We start from the raw sequence: 25,372 nt of genomic DNA on the forward strand, positions 1-25,372 counted from the left end.
GCTAAGTGAAGTAAGCCAGGTGGTGAAAGACAAATACCATATGATCTCACCTTTAACAGGAACCTAAACAACAAAACAAAGAACAAGCAAAATATAACCAAAGACACTGAAATAGAGGACAGGCTGACAGTGACCAGAGGGGAAAGAAGAGGGAATTTCAGGAGAGAATGGGTAGGATTTATAGGAACAAATTTAAAGGACACATGGACAAAAACTAGGGGGAGCGTGGTAATGGGAGGGAAGTGGGGAGGGTTGGGTGGGTGGGCTGGAATGGGAGTAAAAGGGAGAAAACTGTACTTGAAAGATGATTAAAATTTAAAAAATAGAAAAAAAATAATTGGAGTCCTTAAAATCAGTTACAATCAGGGAGAAGGGGAGAATCTGATATTTCATTAACAGTTGAGTGAAAAGACCTCTTATCTTCCAAAGATCCATAGTAAGCTCTTAATAAAGGCATAGTACAGTTCTTCAGAGTAATCTATTAAAGAATAAAATAAAGTTAAGGATAATAAATTATGACATTATTCATACACAGTATTTTACATTTGTTTAATACTTTACAGCTTATCAAGTGCATTCTTGCTCATCTTCTCATTTATACTCATAAAATATATTTTAGGTATATAAGTGAGGACAGATAGTATCTTTTCTGCTTTCCATATAAAAAGCAACAGGGTTAATAAGTGGCCTCCATTTTTCTTGCCTCCCAACTAATTGTTAACATTTATCTGCTTATTAGAGGTAGGTACAATACTTACACAGCTCTCATTGTCCATTGGGAACACTGTACATATAATTCCAAAATTTACATTAAATTTACATTAAACTAAAAAAGTGCTTTCTCCATTTGTATATGATAAAAGAAGGTATTTTATTTTGCTCAGTGGAAACTGTAAGTAGTCATTACTTGAATAAACAAAAGAGAAGGAAAAAACATATTTAAACTGATATTTTAGTTTGTTATGAGGCAATGGGAATATGTTTTGCTTATGAATAAAAATAATATTTACACAGTGATAAAACTAAAAAATTCATAAAAGCATAAAGAAAAACATTTAAATCACTCATAATTCTAATACCCCTCCAAAGATAGTCTAAATATTATTCTACATTTCTTGTCACTTTTTTTAATCAAAAAGTTACATCATTGCATGCTCCTTTACTCCCCCACTTAATACTATATCATATACACTAAAAACTTTCTATAGCAAAAATTTTAAATAATTCCTATTATGTATTCCACCCTGTAGGAAGAAAAGTTCTTCCCCTACTTACTGGAGTACTATGCTACTTATATTCTAATATACATAAAGCCACAATGACCATCAGTGGGCATAAATCTTGGTCAACATTTCTTAAGAGTCCTTTCATATGTATTTCTAGAAGTAGTATTACAGGATCAAAGACATCTATTTTAGTCCTGGCTGGTGTGGCTCAGTGGATTTAGCACCAGCCTGCAAACAGGAAGGTCACTGCTTTGATTCTCCAACAGGGCACACGCCTGAGTTGTAGGCCAGGTCCCCAGTTGGGGGCATGCAAGAGGTAGCTGAACCAATGATGTTTCTCTCCCTTCTTCCCTCACTTCCCCTCTCTCTAAAAATAAATCAATAAAACCTTTAAGAAATGGAAAAATATTTTAAACTAAAAAAAGACATGTTTTGAAACTTTCCTATAAAATACATACAATTGTACTCCTACCAACTAGCTAGTTGCCTGTTGCACTGTTCTCTCAGCAATAAGTTGCATCCATTAAGAAAGAAAATAATCTTTGCTTCTTTGAAAGATAAAAATTATGGTTTTAATTTTTATTTCTTTGAATAATAGTGAGATTAAGCATTTTTGGTACTATTTATTAACCACTTTGGTTTCTGTTTGGGGGTCATTTTCCTTATTTCCACTGTCATTCCAATATTTTCTTTAAAAATTACGTAAGTATATTATGATGACAGAAATTAGTATTTTGTTTCTCATTTGCTATAAACTTTTCTTATAATAAATTTCTTTGGCTTTTACTTTGCCTTTGAAACTTCAAAATTTGAAATTTGTTTCAACAAATATGTCAATCGAAGGGGAAGATTTATTACTGTACCTCTTTCATCCCATGAAAGATAACAATACTTTTGAAATTTTTTGCCAAATTGCTTTCATTATATATATTTATCAAAATGAACTCTGTAAAACTCTTCCACATTTTTCATTATTTTTCTTTTACAAAAGTACTTCTTTTGTCACTTGTATTTTACAAATGTTTTGCACAAGACAGTATTTAAAAATGGATGAGAAAATTGCCATTTTGGACCATCAGAATAACAATTACTTCAGGTAAGAGTTGCAGTAAATATTAAAATAAGTGAGTGAAAGGTTGATGAAAAACAGGATATTTACAGTTTCAAAGTATCTCTCCATACATTACTTAAAACTTTAAAGAGAAGAAATTGATCAAAGTTAATATTGCATGAACAATTAAAATAAAATTTTTTAAAAAATGATTTTAAAAAAGTTAATATTGCTATGCATAGGAAATGACATCACAAGAAAGAGACAACATTTTTATAGAGCATTACTGCCAAATATGAATAAGCTGAATTTAATCAGGAAAAACAGTCATACAAATTGAAGAATATCCTAAAAAACAACGGATCCTTACTCTTCAAAATGTCAATATCCTAAGAGACAAAGAAATGCTGAGAAACTTTTCAATTTAAAGGAGTATTAAAAATATGACATTAAATACTGTGCATGATTCTGGACTAGGCCCTGTAGCAGGAAAAAATACATAAAGAACATTTTAGGACAACTTCAACATGGGCTATCTATTATACAACAGTACTGTATTAATGCTGAACATCCTGAATTGTATAATCACGTGTTTATATAAGAGAACATCCTTGTTCTTAGAATATACACTTTAGTATTTAGGTACTAAAACCTATTCTGAAACAGTTCAGTAAGAATAATAGTAAGGATAATAATACGTGTGTGTGTTTTGAATGTAAAGACAGAATATCGGAATTAGTCATACTATTCTTGCAACTTTCTCTAAGTTTGAAATTTTTTCAAAACAAAAATTTTAAAAATACTGATGCCTAGGCATGTTTTGTACAATACACACCCAAAATTACCTTTAAAGGATCCACAAGTTCCAAGGTATGTTTTAGGTATATTAAATTTGTTATCTTTGATTCAGCTACATTAACCTATTAACATAAAAATCCAAATGTGGACAATGTAAGTATTTAATACAAAAATGGTTTTCCTCTAAAATGTTCTATGCTTATCATATTTCACACATTTGCATATATCAACCTAGCCAGCATGACTGTCAGCCTGAACACTGTTTAGAAATTACCAATCCATCATAATGAGACTAGTGGACTAGTTTCCTGAGAGTCTGACAATGAAAAGAGTTCAACTCAATGTAGCCAATTTTCATTTCTATCCAAGCGCTTAGGTTTCACTGTGTTAACTCATAGTAGTAACAGGAGGTAGATCTCAATTCTGAGCAGCAGTAAGAGACTAGGATTGACTGGAAAAGGCACAGAGAGTATTTGTGGAGAGATGATCTGAAAAACTGAACCCAAATATTCCAGATTACAAAACAATGCAAATTTCCCTCATTGGTTCCTGTTTGTTCAGGTAAAACAATTTTCATAACTCCAGGCATCCAAATTAAATATAGTTTTTCAAAATAAAGCAACACCAGCATTCTAAATGTTACAAAGAAAATTTTTACAAATTATATGGTAGTACTATCTCTAACATCAAGCAGTGGTACTAAACCTGGGGAAATGACGGTGTTCTTGCAGATGGACTAATTTACTAACACTGACAAGCACTTTTAGGATATTACTATTAAGATATAATAGTAATTATCCAAATTACTATTAAGATATAATAGTAATTGATATGGAACTGTTTCTTTTTCTAATCTCTGACCTTTTTCCCCATTTCATACACAGCTACCTGACCTGTTCTATGACCATATGGGTCAATTTAGAAGAAATACCAAAGTGGATGTTTTTAGCCCTAAAATAAGTTATCTCATGCTCTCTTATAATGGATCTCTGAAACTAACTGGAAGATTAAAAATAAATAAAATTCACCAAACAGAAAACAATTATCATCACTATTTCCAAAGGAGAACACCTTCCAAAATAGCCAAGATACTCTTGTACAGGAATGAGATGAAAGGACTAAATCTAACAAATATCAATTTATAACAAAGTTAGAGTAACTAAGAAACTGTGGTATCAGAACAAGGTCAAGGAGAAACCAAAGAAACAAAAGGACAGTCTGGAATTAGACCCCAAAATATGAGTACTTGACTGATGACGAATGTTGACTGTAGAACTGTATGGGACAGGGCAGTTTTTCCATAAATGGTGCCAATGCAATTATGAATTCATATGAGAAAAATAAAATGTAGTTCCTTCCTCACACCACATCCAAAAATCAACTCCAGGAAGATTGTGTATCTAAATATAAAAAGTAAAGCAATAAAATATTTGGAATATAACAAAAAAATATCTTCATTACCTAGGGTGTTCTAATTTGTTTGTATAAATTTCATAATTAATTACTTGGCATCCATTAATCATAGGGCCAAACTAATGCCTAAAGTTGTTCACATATTCCCCATAATCTGGTTTTGATGGGTGCATTAAAATCTTATTATAAGCCCTCCAACCACAAACTCCCACATTTGTATTTTGCTTTCTATTCAATAGGGGATATTTCTACTAACAACTTCCCATAATGCTTTTGTGATGTTTTACCCTCACTCCTTTTGACTCCTGACCAACCCTGGCACTTTCCCATGTCACCCTGAGAGGCATGCTTCCTCTTCTCAGGAATAGCAAGGAATAAAAATCTTCTTTTAAAGGCACTAGCCTTACTCAGTTATCTCCATAAGTTAAAATCCCATGGGTGCAATCAAGACATTCAGGTAGATAAAGACTTCTTAAGCAGCATACAACAAATACTAACTACAAAGGAAAAAACATAAATTAGACTACAATTAAACTAAGAACTTCTTTTCATCAAAAGATACCATGACCCAGGACCAGTTCCATAAGCCAACTTTGAGAAACTAGAATCTGAGGGCAAATAATTTCTTTGAAAATTAAGTTCTTTAGGCACAGGCAAAGGAGTACGGAAGAAGGGAAGAGAAGGACAGCAAAACAGGATGCACTGATGATACTGTTACTACTGCATGGTACTATGGCTCAGTCCTGCTAGAGACCTACCAGAGATGGTGTAAAGTAAGCTTCAGAAGCTATCTTCATAGGTAAGAAAAATGGATCTTTATTCATCTAGTCCTGTTCAGTATTGGTTACGACCTATTGCCAGAGCAACAACTCTGATCTCTCCTGCAGCTAGAGAAAGCCCTCAGGCAATGAGTTCCAGCTGCCTGCAGTAGAAGCCCTCCTTGTACAAAAGAGAATGCCAAGCACCACGGGTAGTACACCAACAGCATTCAAACCAAAAAGTGGAAAAAGCAAACTAAAAAGTAAGAAAAGATATTTGCAACACAGAACCAATAAAGGGCTCATATTTAAAATATAAAAAGAAGCTCTACAAATCACAAAAGACGATAAACAACCCAAGAGAAAAATGGGCAAGAGACTTGAACAAAAAGGCTTTCACAAAAAGTATTCATATGGTCTCTATATATCTGGAAGTGTGTTCATCTTCATTAATAGAAAAGTGCAAATTAAAACCACAATAAAATACCATTATTTACCAACCACTATGGCTAAAATTTTAAAACTGATAATATCAGGTTTTGGGAAAGAACAATGAGGATTCTCATACACTGCTGATGAGACCATAAATTGTACAATGATTGTGAAAAACATTTTGGCAATCATTCTGTCACTATCTCCTGAAGTTGAAGACATTTCATGACCCCGAAATTCCATTCCTAACTATGAACCTAGTAAAAATTCGCACACAATTGTATTAAGAAACAGGTATAGATGGTTTACCAGCATTATTTCCAATTGCCAAAAACTGTAAACAACTCAAAAAGTCAAACAACAATGAAAGGAGTAATAGCATATTCATACATTGAAATATTATACAGCAATGGGAATAAGTGAGCTACAGCTACATGTGGCAACATGATTAAATGCCATAAACATAATATTGACTATAAGAATCCAGATATAAAAAATAAAAACTGAATGGTTATAAGCAAAGAGTTAAAAACAGGCAAAGTTATGAAGAAAAACAAGAGAGTGATTACTAAAACTTGGGGGATTTTTTGGAGGGCGGGAGAGGATAATGATGGGAAGGACCGGAAGGGGTGATTTTTGAAGTAATGGTAATATCTATTTCTTTACCTAGGTAGTCATTACATGGATGTTCACTTTGTGAGAAATCAATGAGCACTGCATTGTTGTTCTCTGCAGTTTTCTATGTGTACATTTCTCATTACTTTTTATAGGTCTAAAAATGGTAACATGTAAAGAAAGGTAGGAAGAAAAGAAGGAAAAGGTACTAAGGTAAATGGAGAAAATAGTTCAAGGAAAAGATTGTGTTCTTTGAATTTTGCCGATAGGTCAGGTATGATCAGCACTTCCATTAACTATCTGCTTTAGCAATGTGGAGATCATCAGTGGCCTTGACAAGAGCTTCTTTAGTAGAATAGTGATGGTGAAAGCCAGATTGCGATGGGTTCAGGAGAGAAAAAGGAGAATGACTGGAGGTATCAATTACAGGTAATTCTTTCAAGGAATTTTTTTGTAAAGAGAAAGATAAATAGGGAAGAAGTAGAAGGAGAAGTAAAATAAGGGAATTTTTAAAATGTTAATGAATGATAACAGCATATTTTTATGCTGATGAAAAAAACACAAGTAGTAGGGGGGAACTGACACAAGCAACAAAGGAAATATTCTGAAGTACTGTCCCCTGCAAAGGTAAGAAGTCATGGAATCAAAGACACAAGTAAAAGTGTTGGCTTTAGCCAGGAGGATGGACAGGCAGTTTATCCACAGTGATGAGAGAAGATACATGCTGGTAAGTATAGATAAATGCAGTCACAGGAGCTTATAGAAGTTCTCTTCTGATTTCTTCACTTTTCTCAGTGAAGAAGGGAGCAAGGTCACTATCAGCTTAGAATGGGGTGGGGAAGGAACTGGTATTAAGGTAGAATAATATCAACTCCTATAACATACACCCCCAATCTCAAAGACTTAATATAACAATATTTTATCTTTTGCTCATACACATTTTGAAGTGGTTTTGATGTGTGTGGGAGGGCAACGTTCCATACTGCCATTTAAAGACACAGGAACCTTCTATCTTGTGGCTTCACTATCCCTCTACTGGATTGTCTGCATCTATTTAGAAGAGGCAGAAAGAGTGAATTCTCTATGGATAAGATATAAGCTGGCATTTATCACTTCTACTCACATTCCACTAGACAAAATTCAGTTACTTCTCCCAGAAGGGAGTCTGAGAAACACAGGGTAGCTGTGCACCCAAAACACAGAGAAAACAGATTTTGCCATCACTGCCAGAGAGGTGCTGAAGGTTGAAGAAGAAAAAAGATGGATTGAAACAGTTTCTCAGAGCATAACAAGAATCAAATGTACAAGGAAAATATAGAATGACTGCTGGGCAGCTTTAAGGGACCTCTGACTATATGAGAGTCAAAACCAGAGACTTTTAGGAAGAGAGATCTCAATGGCAACAAGGAGCAAGGAGGACACACACTCTAACCTCCCCAGTAGAAGCAATGGGAAGAGAACGAGCACCACTTAAGAGGTCTGAGAAACAGAAGTCACAACAAAAGAGACAGGTTTCCGTTTGAAGAAGAAGGTACAGAATAAAGGGGATTTTGCCCATAACTGACCTTGAGTGGCAAAGAGAAAAATGAAAGGGTGTCATAAAATGGATGAAGCAAAAATAAAGACAGGAAAGCTGATGTACAGAGACAGATGGGAAGTAGAGTCCACAATGAGGAATACCTTAAGAGTACTAGGCTTCCTGTGGTGATTTACATGAATAGGGAGAAGAGATTATTCCTGATGGTTCAAGAGCAAATACATTTATTTGTGAAGATATATGTACTCTATGTTCATGGCAGTATTATTCATGGTGGCCAAGACCTGGAAACAACCAAAGTGTCCCCTTACAGAGGATTGGGTAAGGAAGACACGACAATACAATGGACTACTACTCAGCCATAAGGAAGATGAAATACTGCCACAACATGGGTGGATCTTGAGAACCTCCTGCTACCTGAAAAAAGATGGAAAAACCCAAAAACCATATGATATAAAACTGAAAGCAATAAATAACAATCAAAAACTCATAGATACAAACAACATTATGGTGTTTAACAGAGGGAATGGTAGGGTTAGGGACTGGTAAAGGGTAAAGGGGGTCAAACATGTGGTGAGGGAAGAAGATTCGACTTTGGGTGGTGAATCACAGATGATGTATCATAGAACTGTACACTTGAAACCTATATGATATTATTAACCAGTGTCACACCAATAACTTTAATTTTAAAAATGGGGAAGAAAAGTAAGTACTGACTCACAGAAACTTTGGTTCACACAAACAATAAAAGTAAAGACTGGTGGGTGGAAGGTCTTGACAGAGCAGGAAAAATTCCGAGTCTTCAACTGACTCTTACTGATAGAAATACGGAGTTTTGTAAAGCAGTGGTCTTACTCTGAGGACACATGGACAATCACTTGACCTCTATCCTTTAGCATGTGTACAGAAGTGATTCTCAACTAGGGGAAATTTTGGCCTGTTGAGACAATTGGCAATGCCCAAAGATATCTGGTTGTTAAAATTAGGGGGCAGCTGGTGGCATCCAGTGGGCAGAACTCAGGGATGTTGCTAAAAATCCAATAATGCACAGGATAAGATTTATCCAGCCCAAAATGTCAACACTGCCAAGGTTGAGAAACCCTACTGTAGAAAAGCTGTCTTACTACAAGCACACAGGCACTCTCTTAACCTCTTATATCACTGGCAATTTCCTCCCTGTTTTTTTTTTTTTGTCTTCCTCTCCAACTTTTCCCTGCCTTGTCAGCTTGAAGAAGCTGCTCTGAAACTTACAGCTGCAAGGAACTACATGTTGCCAACACCACATAAGTGGGGAGGCAAATCCTTCCCTCAGTGAGTATTCCAGATGAGTTTCCAGCTTGGAGAACACTTGTAACTGCAGCTTTGAGACCCTAAGCAGAGGACCAACCTAAGATATGCATAGGCTTCTGACCCACAGAAACTATAGGGTAGCAAATATGGGTAGTTGAGGCTGCTATGGTTGTGGTAATTTGTTACACAGCCATAAAAAAAAAATAAAACAAAACAAAACAAAAAAAACCTAATACAGAGTATCTTTGCAGTTTGCTTTTTCAAAGCCAGCAAGAGAGATTGTCTCCTGGAAGAATTAGGAGACAATTCTCTGCTGGCCTCTACATCTCTGCCTACCTTATAAGCAAAGGCATTGACTGCCTTTGTTTTTGACAATCTGTTCAAGGATGTTTGTATAGTGAGCAGGCTTGAAAGATACAGAACAAAGGACAAGTTTGCTTATAGTCTTGGAAGATTAAAATGGTGTCATCCTCCATAACAGCAGGCAAGTATGCTTATTTCCCATTAGAAAAGATTCTGTGTTCCCTAAGTACAGCAGTTCTCTCTTACAACATACTCTACATAGGAAATAAAACTTGGGGAACCAGAACAAGAAAATCCTTATACTCTGGCTACTGCTATTGCTCTGACTACTCAAGTCCTTTCTCTCTGACCCAGGAGTCTGATATCTTCTGTCAGGACCCATGAAACTCTGTCAGGCTAACTTGTTAGTTTGCAAGTAGGGTAGAATATCAGATCACTTACAGTTCTTGATAATACTATATTGTAACTGATTTTTTTAACCTAAATCCCACATTGGATCATAAATTCCTTTGGCTTAGGGACTTACTTCTTAGAGTATCCGTAGCACTTACATGCTTGGTAAAGTAAAATAACTTGTTGAATGAATGAAAAAAAATGTACTATTACAAATATTCTATATGGCAGTCTGAAATCAATTGAGAAAAATTAAAACTTATTCAAATGAAGCAAAGAACTTGGGTAAAACGTGAAAAAATGATTGACATTTTCAAATACTGCAGAATTTTAAATGTTTATAATGAGAAACACAAACTTTCTTAATATGATACATTAAATAGCATAGTCATAAATATTGCATAGAAAGAAAAGACATTTGAGCTACTTCCAATAAGAAATTCTAAGCACTATTCTCAGTAAATATTTATGACCAGAAAACTGCATTTTCTAAAATCAATATTTTTGAAGGAAAATATAATAACTCATCTTAGGCAAGCAATTCCATGCTGAAGATTTTCAGAGAACATTTAGTTTATTCAGAAGTTGTTGCTTTTAAAAGGCATAAAAAATCCAGACATTAATAATGAAGTGCTTTTTCAAAACATCTTGACATTTTCTAACTGTTACATTATATTAAGACAAGTTATATCATGCCTCGGTCGGGTAGCTCAGTTGGTTAGAGTCAAGGTTGTGGGTTTAATCCCCAGTCAGGGTACGTATAAGCAACCAATGAATGCAAACATAAGTGGAACAACAAATCAATGTTTCTTTCTCTTTCTCTCTCTCTCTCTAAAATCAATTTTTAAAAAGACAAATTATATTACAATGTATAAAAATATACCATAAAATGTATATATAAACATACCGTGTCTTGCTTTGGAATTTGGACTAAAACAGAAAGAAGCTGCTCTGTATCAAGAAATCTTGATATAACTGAAACAAACAAAAATGTGAGCATTTAAATTTTGTTATAGTTTAAAATATAGACTATGTAAAATATCCTGAAATAATAAAATAGAATAGTTCTACCTGCAATATTGTTTTAATTGTCTTTATCTATCTTACAAGTGCCAGGAATAAAGCAAAAAAAAAATCCTAATGGTCATTTATTAATTTTGATTACTTACACTCTGTCTTCCAAATTGGACACTGTTGATCACCATGTTCTTCTTGAAACTCTACATCTCTGGCTTTTTGATGTTGCTTACCATAATTTTCTCCCCACCTTTTTAATCTCTAACTTTTCTTCCTGATACGTAAAAACATTAGTTGAAAAGCATAAACCACTGACCATGTAACACTCCAAAAGTTACCTAACTTCTCATTTTTAAACGTGGATAATGACATCTACCTGCTATGGCTGCTGTGAGGATTGAGACAAAGTGTGTAAAGGACCTCACACATATCAGAGCTCAAACTTATTTTATTCTTCTCAACTCATTTTCCAGCTTAAAGTATTCTATAAAAGTAAATGTACAGAAAATTATAATCTATCCCTTTTAAATATCCCCAAATTGTTTTTTTCTAGACATTTAACATACATGTCTTTTAGGAATGCATTTCTTCATATTTAAAATATAGTAAACTTAATGACTCATGATTATTATCACCATTATAATGTGTAACATCAAAAGATTTTGTGTAGACTTGACACTTTACAAAGTGGTTCTAACCTGTTATTCTTTTTAAAAAAGTTTTGTCACTTGCTCTCTGTTCAACTGCCAAGTCTTTTGATAATTTTCAGTTTGTCTACTTCTAGCACTGTGTCCTTTTCTAATTTGCGATTCAACAGTAAATTATATTTCAACTATTTTTTTAAATTAGAGTAAATAGGTTCAGTAGACACTACTTTTATATTCTTCAATATGACATAATGCTATTATGACATTTTACATGTGATTCCACTAGATTCTTAAAGTTCTCACTTAAACTGGCCTTTCTCTTTTTCTCTCTTCTTCCTTTTCCCAAATTTATCATAACAACCAAAACAATTTTTCTAAAATAAGGATTTGATCATGTGGCAGGAAAAGAAAACTCCAAAGGTTTCTTATGCTCTGTAACTGTAACACTTGCAAAGTTTCACACAGGACTGTAGAGGCTGACAAGTCGTAACCAAAGCAACAGCCAGTTACTCAAGGTCGTACACAGACTCCCATGATAAGCTCCTGTGCTCTGTAGCTTCTGCAAATTCCTCCTGAGTTTTCTCTTTGTCTCCCATATAAGGTAGCTGGACCTAACTTCCACATTCGGCTTCTGTAACCTTGCTTCGCCACGTAGGTAGGAAGCCCGGGACTATTTAAACCCTGGGAGCGTGAGGATCGGTGCTCAGAGGATTTGGATGTTAGCCACCCCCTCTGGGCCCCCAGGTAATAAAGTTTGTGCTTCATTATCTCCCCGCGTGTGGGTGGATTTTCCACAACAATCATACTACTCTCTCAGTTTCAAACAATCAGCTCCCTAAGTTTTGCATGATAAGATCTAAATTTCTTAGTATTATATAAAGGCCCTTGATAAGCTGACCCCAGTTCTCATTTCTTACCATTCCCTAAGGCTTCAAGTCATAAATAAGTAATGGCCATACCCTAAACTTAAAAACAGTAAGTTTTTTTTATATCAATGTAAGTAAAACTGTAGGAGCTTATGTTGACTCTACCTTCTCCAACTTGCCAGAAAAACAGGAATAATCTAGAAGGTAATGACTACTCAAGATCACAGCCAGTGGGACTCACACCAGATCTTTATCCACATTACCATACCTAAAAAATATTTTTGTTATCCCTTTGTGCATCAACATGCTTTACACTGGCATGTTCCCTTTGTCTTGAAAGTCATTTCTAGGTTTCTTCTTTGTCAAAGTCCTGCACATTTCCTTAAGATAGAGCTGTGAATCCCACTGGGTTCTATCTTTATCCCATTTCCTCCTTCTGTGTTCCCATAAAATACTCAATTATTACTGCATTTACCACATTGCATCATATACTGGAGTTCTCTTTCCCTAACATGAATGTAAGATCTTTGAGGACAGAAACTTATAGCTTAATCTTCCTTATCTTTTTATCTGTAATACATATAAAAATACCTATTATAAAGTAGATACTGGGCTTTTTAATGAGACTGACTCTCATATTTTAATAAACTATAAAAATTAATCGCCCACCTTGCTGTATGTTTGTGTTCCCCTACTTTTTACATGCTATGATAAATTATAAACTGTCAAGATAGAAAAAACATAGAGATAGAGCTTGACTAACATTACATGATTAAATGACTTAACATTCCTGGCATTTATGTATTACACAGAATGCCAGGTATATATATAGGTAAGCCAATAAGATGTTGCTATGACCAAGAAAAGATTACTAGTTAAAAACGGTTTCCTTGTACCTTTCCCAAAGTTTCACTAAATACACTGGATATATTTGAAAAGTAAATATATTTAACAACATTGAAAATACAGTCACAGTCAATATATTGCCAGAATTTTGAAGGGACTATTTAAAATGGATTGGGAATTGGACTGAGGAAAAACTGTTCAAGATATAAATGCTTCCCAGAACACCAGGAGGAGTGGTTTGGGAATGGGGATAAGGAAGACAGCCCAAGCTCCTAGAAACCAGGAACTGGATTTGGAACAATGCATAAAACTTGCCCTTCCACCTATAGGTTTAAGAAGAATATTGCACTGCTATGCCAATGAACAAATAGCCAGGTACCAAGAGCAATTCTTTTACCTCATGTTATAGGTTGGATTGCATCCCCCAATAAGATATTTTGAAGTCCTAAATCCCAGTACCTGTGGATGTGACCTTACTTGGAAATTGGATCACATGTAATCAAATTAAGATGAAGTCATTAGGGTGGGCCTTAATTTGACTGGTGTCCTTACAGGATACTGTATATTTTATAATAATTTGTATTTATAAAATTAGAGGATATTCATTTACCTGACTGAAGTCCAAAAAAGAGTTCCTCATCTTGAAGTAGTTCTTGAACACAATCTAATCTCATGTTAATTGTTTCAATATCAACTAGAGGTTCTAATATATTAGAACGAAGTCTTCTACTCCCTCCAGGAGTCTTAGTGTAATTCAGAACACCAAAGAGAGTGTGATTATTCCTTTGAAAACACAAGTTTGAAAATTTTCATTAGATATACAAAAGAAAAATTCAAAAAATTGCAATTTAACTTTGTGATTAAATAATTCTATGATCTACAGTAGTGATTCTCAAAGTTTAACAGGCATACAAATCACATGCATATTCTGATTCAGTAGGTCTGGGATGAGGCTTGAGAATCTACATTTTAAATAAGCTCCCTAATATGTTGTAAGTCCACAAACCACACTTTGATTAACAAGGATCAACAGTATCTTCTTACAGTTAACATGTTTTTCCATGGATACGGACAACAGTGTGGTGACTGTGAGGAGGGGGAAGGGGTATGGGTGGAGGCAGAAGGTGGCATGGGAGGATAACTAAATGGTAATGGAAAAAATAAAAAAAATTAAAATTTAAAAAATTAAACAAATGATTTTCTCAATATTCAGACTAACATAAAATGTTCTAACCCATGGCATTCCATCAATAACAGCATGATATCAATAATAATTTATATAATAAAAATATAGTTTTTCCTGTGATGAAAAGCAAATAATAATCCTTGAGGGGGAAAGAACTTTTACATTGATAAAATGAGTATTTAATATAATCACTTGGTTATAATTTAAGAAGTTAGAGAATTACAAAGGAAAGAAAAAAATAATCTCAATTAAAGAAACTGTTTTTTAAAAAAAAAAAGAAAAACAGGCATCTGGTCAAGATGGTGGCGTAGGTAGATACAGTACTCACAGTTTCCCACAACCACATCAAAATTACAACTGAATTGCAGAACCACCATCATTTAGATTTGCCTGAAATCTAGCTGAACAGAAGTCCTTACAACTAAAGATATAAAGAAAAAAAAAGCTACATCAAGACTAGTAGGAGGGGCAGAGACGAGGAACACTTGTGGATAAAACTCAGGAGGGTCATCTTGCTGAGGTGTGAGGATTCCCAGCTCGACACCTGGTCCCCCAGCCAAGGTTCTAGTGCCAGGAGAAGTCCCCATAACTTCTGGCTATAAAACCCAGTGGGAACTGTGGCTGAGTGAGACAAAGGATCACTAAATACCCAGGGGCTCCTTTTAAAGGCCTCATCCCCAACCCCCCTGCAGAAATTTACTAGGATTCACTCCTGAGCTCCAGCACTGGGGAAGCAGCTCTAAAGGCATGAGGGACATATGGGAAGGAACTCAATCATAGGGCATCAGGCCAAGAACAAGAGGGGCAGTTTTCTCGAAGACTGAAGTGCTGGCAGAGGTCATTTTCCTTTTCTGAGACCCCGCCCCCCCACAGAGCCTGCAGGTGGGCGCCAAATCTGAGTCTCCATCAACCTGGCTTGCAACGTTCAGCCCATCTGGTGATTTCCTAAGACCCTGCCCCACCTAACGTGGGGGCCCAACCAAGCTGTTTCCAGCGGCTTTACCATACAAATGGCTTGTCTTGGCTCATGTTCAGACTTTCCCAAAATCTTTCAAACAAGTAGCATCTGCCTCACTGTGCCCTGTACCTCTCATTAAGTGACCCCAGGCCCAGCACTAGCAGCAGCCAGCCTTGGTTCACAGCTTGGCTTTGCCTGGGAAACTCCAAGCCCAGCACAAGTATCAGCCATCTGCAGATTGCTTTGTAACTCATGCCAGAAGGCCCCTGGTGGAACACAGGGCGCAGGTGACCTTGGCCTGCACCTCCTGGGAGGCCCCATGGCCAGCACACTCAGCAGACAGCTTCAGACCACATCAAAGCACCACCCAACCATCTCCACAAATGACACACTCAAGGGATGGACTCAGCAGCCACAAGAGCCCTGCTGAAGTAAATCTTGCTCCATGACGTTGGTCCTTGCATAGCTGGTGCTCCACAGAGGTTGCAGCTTGGGATAAACCCCACTCAATGATGTACCAACAGCAATAAAGACTCAACTACAACAGGAGGGTGTAACCAGACCACCCAAAGGCAGAGGATCACACACCTTAAGTGCCCAGCTTGGATGATCATGAAGGCTGTGCCACTGGAGCTAGCTGATAGAAGCCAGGACACAGAAGTCCCTGTAGGCCTTGGTAAAAAGTCTGAACTATACCCTGACTGGTGTGGCACAGTGGACTGAGTGCTGGTCTGCAAACCAAAGTGTTACCAGTTCGATTCCCGGTCGGGACACATGACTGGGTTGTGGGCCAGTTCCCCCATTGAGGGCGTGTGAGAGGCGACTGATTAATGTTTCTCTCCTTCCCTTCCCCTTTCTCTAAAAAATAAATAAATAAAACCTTTAAAAAATAAGTCTAGACTATATTCTAACAGTAATGTGAGATAATGAAAGGTTTTAAGCAGGAGAGTTCCAAGATCCTATTTCTGGATTAAAAACATAACACTCTAGCCATTAGGTTGAGACTATACTAATTGTAGGAGAGCAAGAAGAAGACAGAGAGACAACTTAGGGGCTACTATAGTAGTCCAGGATAGCATGATGAAGGTATAGGGTTGTAGCCTTGAAAATGATAAGAAATGATCCAGAATTGGTATGTACTCTGAAGGTTGAATGAAGAGGATATTTTGATAATTGAATCTAGATTTAGAAAAGAAAGGAAAACAAGAATGATTCTTAAGTTTTAGTCATCAAGTACCTGATTTTCTTTTTGTTATATCAATTTACACAAATTCTTAGGGAACTACTCAAATTGTGTCCTGGCTGGGATCTCTCATCACAGGCACATTTCTTTTTTTTATTTATTTTATATTTTTTGAGAACTTGACTTCTACAGGAACAAATGAAGTGAGGAGTGCACCCAAACTTGCCATTTCCCATGGAAATCAACCGGTGAAACAATGAACTGAACAAGTGACAAGTCTACGGAAACCTTAGAGATATTCAGATAGTTCAGTGTACAGAATATCCATCTTTTAACCTGACACTCTGACTCAAGTTTGTGAAAGGACCTCAATATCTCCTTTTCAACTATAATATGACCTCCTGAAGGTAAGATATCATATCATTTAATTTATAACAGGAACTCAAGCAATATTTGATGATGATAAACAATGATTAACTATGAAATGTGACAAAATAAAACTGAGTATAAAGTATTTTGTAATAATTATCAGGCTTGGTCATTGACTTTCTATGTTACCCTATGTTATTCAATGATAGGATAATTTTTCCAGGTCATATTATTTTAACACTTTTTATGTAGCAATAGGAAAAGTTAATTATTTGCTAAGCTGAAAAGGAATAATAGGTACAAATAAATGTAAACTCCTAAAAAGACTATAATTTTAAACAATTATGACACAGGAGAACTGAAAAGGTGTTGAGGACACTACACTGATGGGTAACTAAAGTTAGTATATATAATATTAATGTTACTTTTACCTTTACTAAAAGCAGTACCAGCAGTACCAAGATAAATCTAAAGTGTTCTTAATGATTAAAATGAATAATAAAATTAGATGACCTAGATTTCTAAGTTTGTAAGAGCAAATAATGTCTAGAGATTTCACGTTATCAAAAGTGAAGCCAAGATAATGCACAATGAAGTGAAAAGAGATATTTAAACAAATATGACTCTAAATTGGCACTGAGCAGTTTAAGATTTCAGTTGTCTAAAGAACTCTTTATGCCCTTCAATTATCTTAATACCAAAATTCATAATCATTTAAAATTTGTCCCTTTTACTCATGTCTAAAGTTGTATTTAATTACTGAAAGCTAAGACTCAACTACTCTAAGCTTACTAACTCCCTCCTTGCATTTACCAATCAGTAATACTAACTAGCTTATAGTTTCTTTGCATATACCATATTGTTATATTGAAAATCATTCTTTCAACCCTGACCAGTGTGGCTCATTTGATTGGGCACTGCCCTGCAAAGTGAAAGGTCACCAGTTTGATTCCCAGTCAGGCCACATGTCTGGGTTGTGGGCCAGGTCCCCAGCTGGGGATGTGTATTTCTCATGCATTGATGTGTCTCTCCTTCCTTCTCTTTCTTCCTCCTCTCCCTTCTCTAAAAATAAATGAGTAAAATCTTAAAAAAAAGAAAATCATTCTTTCATAACTTAATGTTTTTATTATCTTAAACCTTGCTATTTCTTCATTTGGATAATTTCTATTTATATTTCAAAATATACCCCCCTTCCCCTCTCCAAAAATAAATAAAATCTTTAAAAAAATAGAAAATCATTCTTTCACAACTTAATGTTTTTTACTGTCTTAAACTTTGCTATTTCTTCATTTAGAAAACTATTTGTATTTCAAAACATCTCACATATTACCTCCCTCAGAGCACCTTTGTTCATTATTCCCATTTGATAACCAAGCCCAAATAACTCTCTCTTTACTATGATCCCCACATTTTAATGTAAACTTTTATTATTGTACTTAACACATGTTAATGATACTGTCTATGTGTCTCCTCTAGATTGCCATTCCTTAAAGAGAAAAGACATGTTCATCAATTCTTTGTGACAAACTGAGCCCAGATTAATACATCTCTGTTATACCACCACCACAGGTTGTTTACATTATCTTCTAGTAACATTTTTATTTTATTTTAGGTCCCCACGATGAAATAGATAAACACAGTGTGTGTCCGTGAGTGTCTGTCTACACCTCTCCCTCTCTCTCATTAATGTTTACCATCAATATTCCTATTACCTTTTGAGGTAAATTCTAGGGCTTGATCCTGATATTCAATCTAAGAGTCAATTTAGGCCACCGATAAAACCAGCAACTAGTCAAACACCACAGACCAAGTAGATCCAATTTTATTTTTAGTTTCTCTAAGACTACAAAGCCCTTGAACGTCCAGTATATATTTTAGGCTAATTATTTTAATTATGTGGTATTTTAACTACAATATCTTTTTTCAGCTTTATTGAGGTGTAACAAAACTGTAACATAAAGTATACACTGCAATGGTTTGCTATATGTATGCACTGTGAAAAGATTCCTTCCATCAAGTTAACAGTCATCACCTCACATATTTATCAGTGTGTGTGAGAGAGAGAGAAAGAACATGTAACTTCTACTCTCTGAAAAATTCAAGAGCCCTTTCCCAACCTTACAGAGAGATTGGTAAAAGAGTACAAATCGTATCAGTTTTTTAAATCAAGATAATACATGAAATGTACCATTTCAACCATTTTAAGTGCACAGTTAGTATCATTAGAAATACTGTCAATGTTATATAACCACCATCACTATCCATTTCCAGAACTTTTTCAACACCCCAAATAGAAATTCTATATCCATTAAAGAGTAACTCCCCATTCCCCATTTCCCCTGGCCTCTGGTAATCTCCTAATCATTCTGTACCTCATTTTATGTACCTTATATAAGGGAAATCAGGAAACATTTTTCCTTTTGTCTGGCTTATTTCACTTAGCATGTTTTTCAAGGTTCATATATCCAGTGGCATATATCAGAATTTCATTCTTTTTAAAGCTAATATTCCATTGTGTGTACACATTTCATTTTGTTTATTCATTGTCATTCATTGGTGAACATTTGGTTTATTTCCACCTATTGGCTACTGTGAATAATGCTGCCATAAACACTGATGTGCAAGTATCTGTTTGATTCCTGGCTTTCAATTTTTTGAGGTCCATACCTGGAAATAGAATTGCTGGATCATATGGTAATTCTATGCATAACTTTTTGAGGAACCATCATACTGTTTTCCAAAGTGACTGTACCAAATTACATTCCCACAAGCAATGAACCAGGTTTTCAATGTCTTCAAAGTGTAACCAACACTTATTTTGCATTTACTTGATGATCACCATCCTGCTGAGTGTGAAGTAGTACATAATTGTAGTTTTGATTTACACTTCCCAAATGACTACTGATATTGAGCATCTTCTCATGTGCTTATTGGCCACTTGTGTATCTTTTTTGGAGAAAAATCTATTCAAATCCTTTGCCTAGTTTTGCATTGGGATTTTTTGTTGCTGTTTAGTACAAATATATTTTTAATTTATTGGAGTAACATTGGTTAATAACATTATATAAGTTTCAAATGTATACCTGTATAATATGATGTCTGTAGAGTCTACTGTGTGCCTACCACATGAAGTCTAGCCTCCTTATTTTACCATATATTTGATACATTTTACTCATTGCCCTCCCTCCTATCTATGGTTTCCCCTATGGTAACCATCATTCTGTTTTTTGCATCTATAAGTTTGCTTGTTTGTTTTGTTTCATGCTGTTCTTGTCCTTTTCCATCTGATTTATTTCACTAACCATTACCTTCTCAAGACCCAGCCATGCTGTTGAAAATGGTAATATTTCATCTTTTTATGGCTAAATAGTATCTTCTTTATCCAACCACCCATGAAAGAACACTTAGGTTGTTTCCAAGTCTTGGCTACTGTGAATAATATTGCAATGAACATAAGGATGCATATATCTTTTTGAATTCGTGTTTGGGTTTCTTTGGGTACATATCCAGAAGTAAAATTACTGGGTCATATGCAAGTTCTATTTTTAATTTTTGGAGGAACCTTGAATATTTTCCATAGTGGCTCCACCAACTGGCATTCCCACAAGCAGTGTGCAAGAGTTCCCTTTTCTCAACATCCTCTCCAATACTTATTTCTTGTCTTATTGATAACAGTCATTCTAAGAGGTGTGAGGTGGTATCCCATTGTTTTGATTTGCATTTTTCTTATGACTAGTGATGTTGAGCATATTTTCATCTATCTGACAGCCATCTGTATGGCTTCCTGAAAAAGTATCTATTCAGGTATTCTGCATATTTGTAACTGGACTGTTGGTTATTTTGTTATTTGAGTTGTATGACTTCTTTGCATATTTTGGATATTAGCTTCTTATAAGAGTTATCATTTGCACATATTTTCTCCCATTCAGTCAGTTGCTTTTTTGTTTTGTTGATGGTTTCTTTTGCTGTGCAGAGGCTTTTTAGTTTGGTGTAGTCCCATTCATTTACTTTTGCTTTCACTTCCCTTGCCTTTGAGGTCAACTTCACAAAAACCCAACTGAGGCTAAGTCCATAAGTTTAGTCACTATGTTTTCTTCAATGTGTTTTATTGTTTCAGATCTTATATTCACGTCTTTAACCCATTTTGAGTTAATTTTTATGTAGGGTGACAGACAGCAATCTAGTTTTATTCTTTTGCATGTGGGTTTCCAGTTTTCCCAACACCATTTATTAAGGAGACTTTCTTTCTCCATTATATGTTGTTGGCTCCTTTGTCAAAAATCAGTTGTCTGTTTATGTTTGGATTTATTTTGGGGCTCTCAATACTATTCCATACTGCTGTTTTTTTCCTTCTGCTACTATCATATTCTTTTGATTACTGTAGCTTTGTGTATAGTTTAAAGTCAAGGAGTGTGATAGCTCTAGCTTTTTTCTTTTTTCTAAGAACTGCTTTTGGCTATTCAGGGTCTTTCAGCCAAACTGACAACATATGCCAGAAAGCAAGATCTCAAATGTTCTGAGAATTTTTTATTATTGACTTTTTTTAAAAGATTTTATTTATTTTTAGAGTGAGGTAAAAGGATAGAGAGAAAGAAAGGGACAGGAACATCAATCAGTTGCCTCATGTACCTGATGACCATGGAATGAACCTGCAACCCAGGCATGTTCCCTGCCCAGGAATTAAACTGGTGACCTTTTGGTTTGCAGGACAATGCCTAACCAACTGAGCCACGCAGGTCATGTCTCTCATTGATTTTTGACAGTCTGAATAAAATGTCTTGTAGGTCCTTTTGCATTGATATAGTTAGGTATTCTGCTAGCTTCCTCTATTCTAAAGTCCAACTCTTTTGACAGGCCTGGGAAATTCTCAGCTATGATTTCTTTGGGTAGGCCCTCTGTTCTCTACTGCCTCTCTTTTCTTTCAGGTATACCTATTATCCTTATGTTGCTCTTTCTAATGGAGTCAGACAGTTCTTAAATTTTTTTTACTCTTAATTCTCACCTTCCTCCTGGGTCACTTCTAGGTTTCTCTGTCTTTCATCTAGTTTACTCTATTTTCAATGCTCTCTAGTGAATACCTCATGTCCTTTATTGAGTTCTTCAGCTCCAGAATTTCTGGTTGGTTCTTTCTTATAGTTTCAATCTCTTTTAAGTATTTCTTCTGTTTATTAATTTTATTCCTGAGCTCATTGAACTGCCTTTCTGTGTTATCTTATGTATCATATTGTTCTTTAGGACAGTGCTGAATTCTGCTATGTTGCATAACTGTTCAATGTACTCTAATCCTTTTGTTTCATAACTGCAGTATTGAATTCCCTGTCATTTAAATCATTGTTTGGGCCCTGACCATTGTGGCTCAGTGGGTTGGGCATCACTCTGCAAACTGAAATGTTGTAGGTTTGATTCCTGGTCAGGGCACATGCCTGAGATGCGGGCTAGGTCCCTGGCTGGGGGTGTGTGATTGGCATCATGTATCAATGTTTCTCTCCCTCCCTTCCCCTCTCTCTAAAAATAAATAAATAAAATCTTAAATCACTGTCTGGTTTTCATTTTTATTCTGTATTCCTAACTTACCTTTGTTATTCATAGCATTTGATGTAGTAAACTCTTTTCTTGTTTAGAATCTATTTTCCTCTCAACAATTTAATAGGTTCATAGGTAAGGTACTTTCTTTTTTGCTATGCTGCTTGGGGAGTCTCAGAATTCTTCACCAGGCTCTGCTGGGGAGTGTTGGGTGGAGGGAGTAAGCTTGCCATCCTGTGGCTCTGCCCACTTCCAGTAATGGCTGTCACCCTTTTGAGTTATTTAAAGCATCCCACCTTTCTTTACCAGGCTCTGCCAGGAAGTTGGTGGCAGGGAGCAAATTTGCAACTTGCAGCTCTGTCCCCCTTCCAGTAATGGTGGCCAGCACTGCTGTGTTGTTTAAAGTTTCCCAGCCACTTTTACCTGGCTTTCCCACAGTGGAAACTGATATACCTTTACTCAAAAAGAAACAGTTTCTGCCTGTCTTATGCTCCAGGCCACAGTGTGAAGCCTGACTTCTCTGCTCTTGCTCTCACTGGAGTTACAGTAAGCTCTGAACTGCATCAGCAGCTGCTATAAACCTGTCCATTCCCCATCTTGCATCACAAAAATGCTCAACTTCAGATGTCCCAATACATGGATCTTTCAGGCATGTTTGTATGCTGAACAGGGGATCATTCGTTAAGTTATAGTTGTCTGATTTGCTATCAGTTTAAGGGAAGAAACAATGGAGTCCTCTCACTCTACCATGATGCTTATGCCATTTCCACAAGTATCTTTTTAATACCTGATTTTGGTGAAACATCTGAACAGTCCAGCAACAACAGCAATCACTCTCCATCAATTTTTAAAAATATAAAGTAACTATTCATATAAAACATGATATAATAAAATATACTGACATATTTTATAAGAAAAAATGGGTGATCTTACCTACAGTCTTGACTATTAATTAGTAATTCAAGGTTTTGGGCTGATGATGAATCTATCATGGCTGTCTGTTCACTACCTTGAAAACAAATCTTCAGCGATCTGGGTGCATAAACTGAATTTTGAATAAACTCAACATATTTTAATAAAGCCGCAAGAGCTGCAAGGCAGTAATACCTGTAACATGACCAATGATACACCACTATAAATCTTCAGAACAAAAAAAAAACTGCTATAAAATGAAACATGTATTTTATCTTAATATTAGTAAAATTATAAGTATTTGTATAACACTACTCAAATCCAAAGAAAAAAAAATATACTAAGTGCCCCTAATTTTTGATAACTATGTAAATTACCTCCAAAACATAAAACTTGATAAAAATAGACAATTTTCTGAAGTCTAACACTTAAGGGATATTAGATACCAATAAACCATGTGTTAGAAGTCAATATTCAATGGGAATTTGTGTCATCTTTGATGCACTATTATAAGTATTCAGATAATGTTTAAAGACTCTGAACTTTAGTCAGGAGGTTCCAAGGCATAGGAAAGTCCATTATAATCCCAGTGAGGATAGTCATTGTGATTAACTGAGTAAATAAGTAGTCCAACCTGGCTCAGAGAAAGTATCTATTTAGCATGTTCTAAGAAGTATCCTTTCCAAAAATATCATTCCCTGTCTCATACTGAAGCTTTCTGGAGTAAAGGTACGAAGTAACAGAACAAAACTTTAAATGTATTTGACATCTGTGCCCTCACATTTCTAGTTTACAATAGCTACTTGAGCTGTTGACTCCCAAGTAAAGTGAGCAACAACCACTAGGGGGCAATAGATTATGACTAATTTGGAGAGATTCTATATAAATAAAGTTAGCAAGATATGCCTTGTGTGCAAACTTTAGTTAACTATTTCAATAATTATTCAGTTATATTATAAGCCAAGCACTTTTCTAGGTGGTATAAATATAGCAGAAAACAAATCAGATAAAAGATATTACCCTTGTAGAACTTACACTAAATAAACATTTATAACTTTCCTTAAGTTATAACTTACTTGGACTGAACCTCCATCAGAACAGTGCTGAACTCTGCTATGCATAACTGTTCAATGTACTCTAATCCTTTTGTTTCATTGAAGTATTTTCTTTGGACAGTAGTGAAATTTACATTCTGAAAAAAAAATTTTAATTTCAAAATGAAATTTTAGCCCTGACTGGTGTGGCTCAGAGGACTGAGTGACAGACAGTCTATGAACTGAAAGCTAGCTGGTTTGATTCCCACTCAGGGCACATGCCTTGGTTGTGGGCCAGGGCCCCAGCTGGGGGCATGTGAGATGCAACCAATTGACATCTCTTGCACCAATGTTTCTCTCCCTCTCTTTTCCCCTACCTTCTGTTCTCTCTGAAAATAAATAAATAAATATTTTTTAAAATAATAAATACATATTTACTTTCATGCACTTGCCCAAAACTGGTTTGTTAAACACATGTCTTTACATAGCTTAAATATTATATAAAGTTTATTTTTAATGTTTTCCAGAATTAAAAAGTTTTGCTATTTACAAAAAAAAGAATGATTATCTGTCTTGCTAAGTGAACAACAGTACAGCCTATAGCTCTTATTAGAGCATATTCACATGAAATTTAACTGAATATGTTAGGAACCATAATAAAAAATAAATACAAGAGTCTCTTCCTTCTAGTAATTTTATTCTACAGCAACATCATCACACAAAATTTTACAATCAACCTGACATACTTATCATGTGCTAGTTGACTAAGATGAAAATATCAATTCCACCTGTCAAATCTATGAAATGATGTCTACATGAGGTGAATTTAATTTATTTAAAATAAAGTCAATAATGGAATTTGTTTTAAAAAAAGAAAAAAACAGTATAAAGTTGTAGAGCAAAAGGTATACTACTTTGAATAAAAATAGGTAAGAAAGGTAATCCAACACTGGACTGTTAAAAATCTTTAAGACTGAAAAGAATTGTAAACAGATAGGTAGTTTTTTATGTGCCA

General features: G+C 35.3%; 1 protein-coding gene across 1 annotated transcript in view; it reads right to left on the bottom strand.

The window, feature by feature from the left end:
* Positions 1-25,372, bottom strand: part of MSH4 (mutS homolog 4) — a 73,686-nt gene that overhangs the window by 29,209 nt on the left and 19,105 nt on the right. Inside the window, exons 5-10 of the mRNA XM_045835436.1 lie at positions 24,400-24,515; positions 23,345-23,518; positions 13,803-13,975; positions 10,724-10,791; positions 3,123-3,197; positions 414-478 (exon numbers count right to left, since the gene is read on the bottom strand). Of these exons, the coding sequence (XP_045691392.1) occupies positions 414-478; positions 3,123-3,197; positions 10,724-10,791; positions 13,803-13,975; positions 23,345-23,518; positions 24,400-24,515 (671 nt within the window). The remainder of the gene's footprint in view (positions 1-413; positions 479-3,122; positions 3,198-10,723; positions 10,792-13,802; positions 13,976-23,344; positions 23,519-24,399; positions 24,516-25,372) is intronic.

Source organism: Phyllostomus hastatus, unplaced genomic scaffold (assembly GCF_019186645.2).
Source record: "Phyllostomus hastatus isolate PE091 unplaced genomic scaffold, TTU_PhHast_1.1 phas_contig_209, whole genome shotgun sequence".
Taxonomy (NCBI): Eukaryota; Metazoa; Chordata; class Mammalia; order Chiroptera; family Phyllostomidae; genus Phyllostomus; species Phyllostomus hastatus.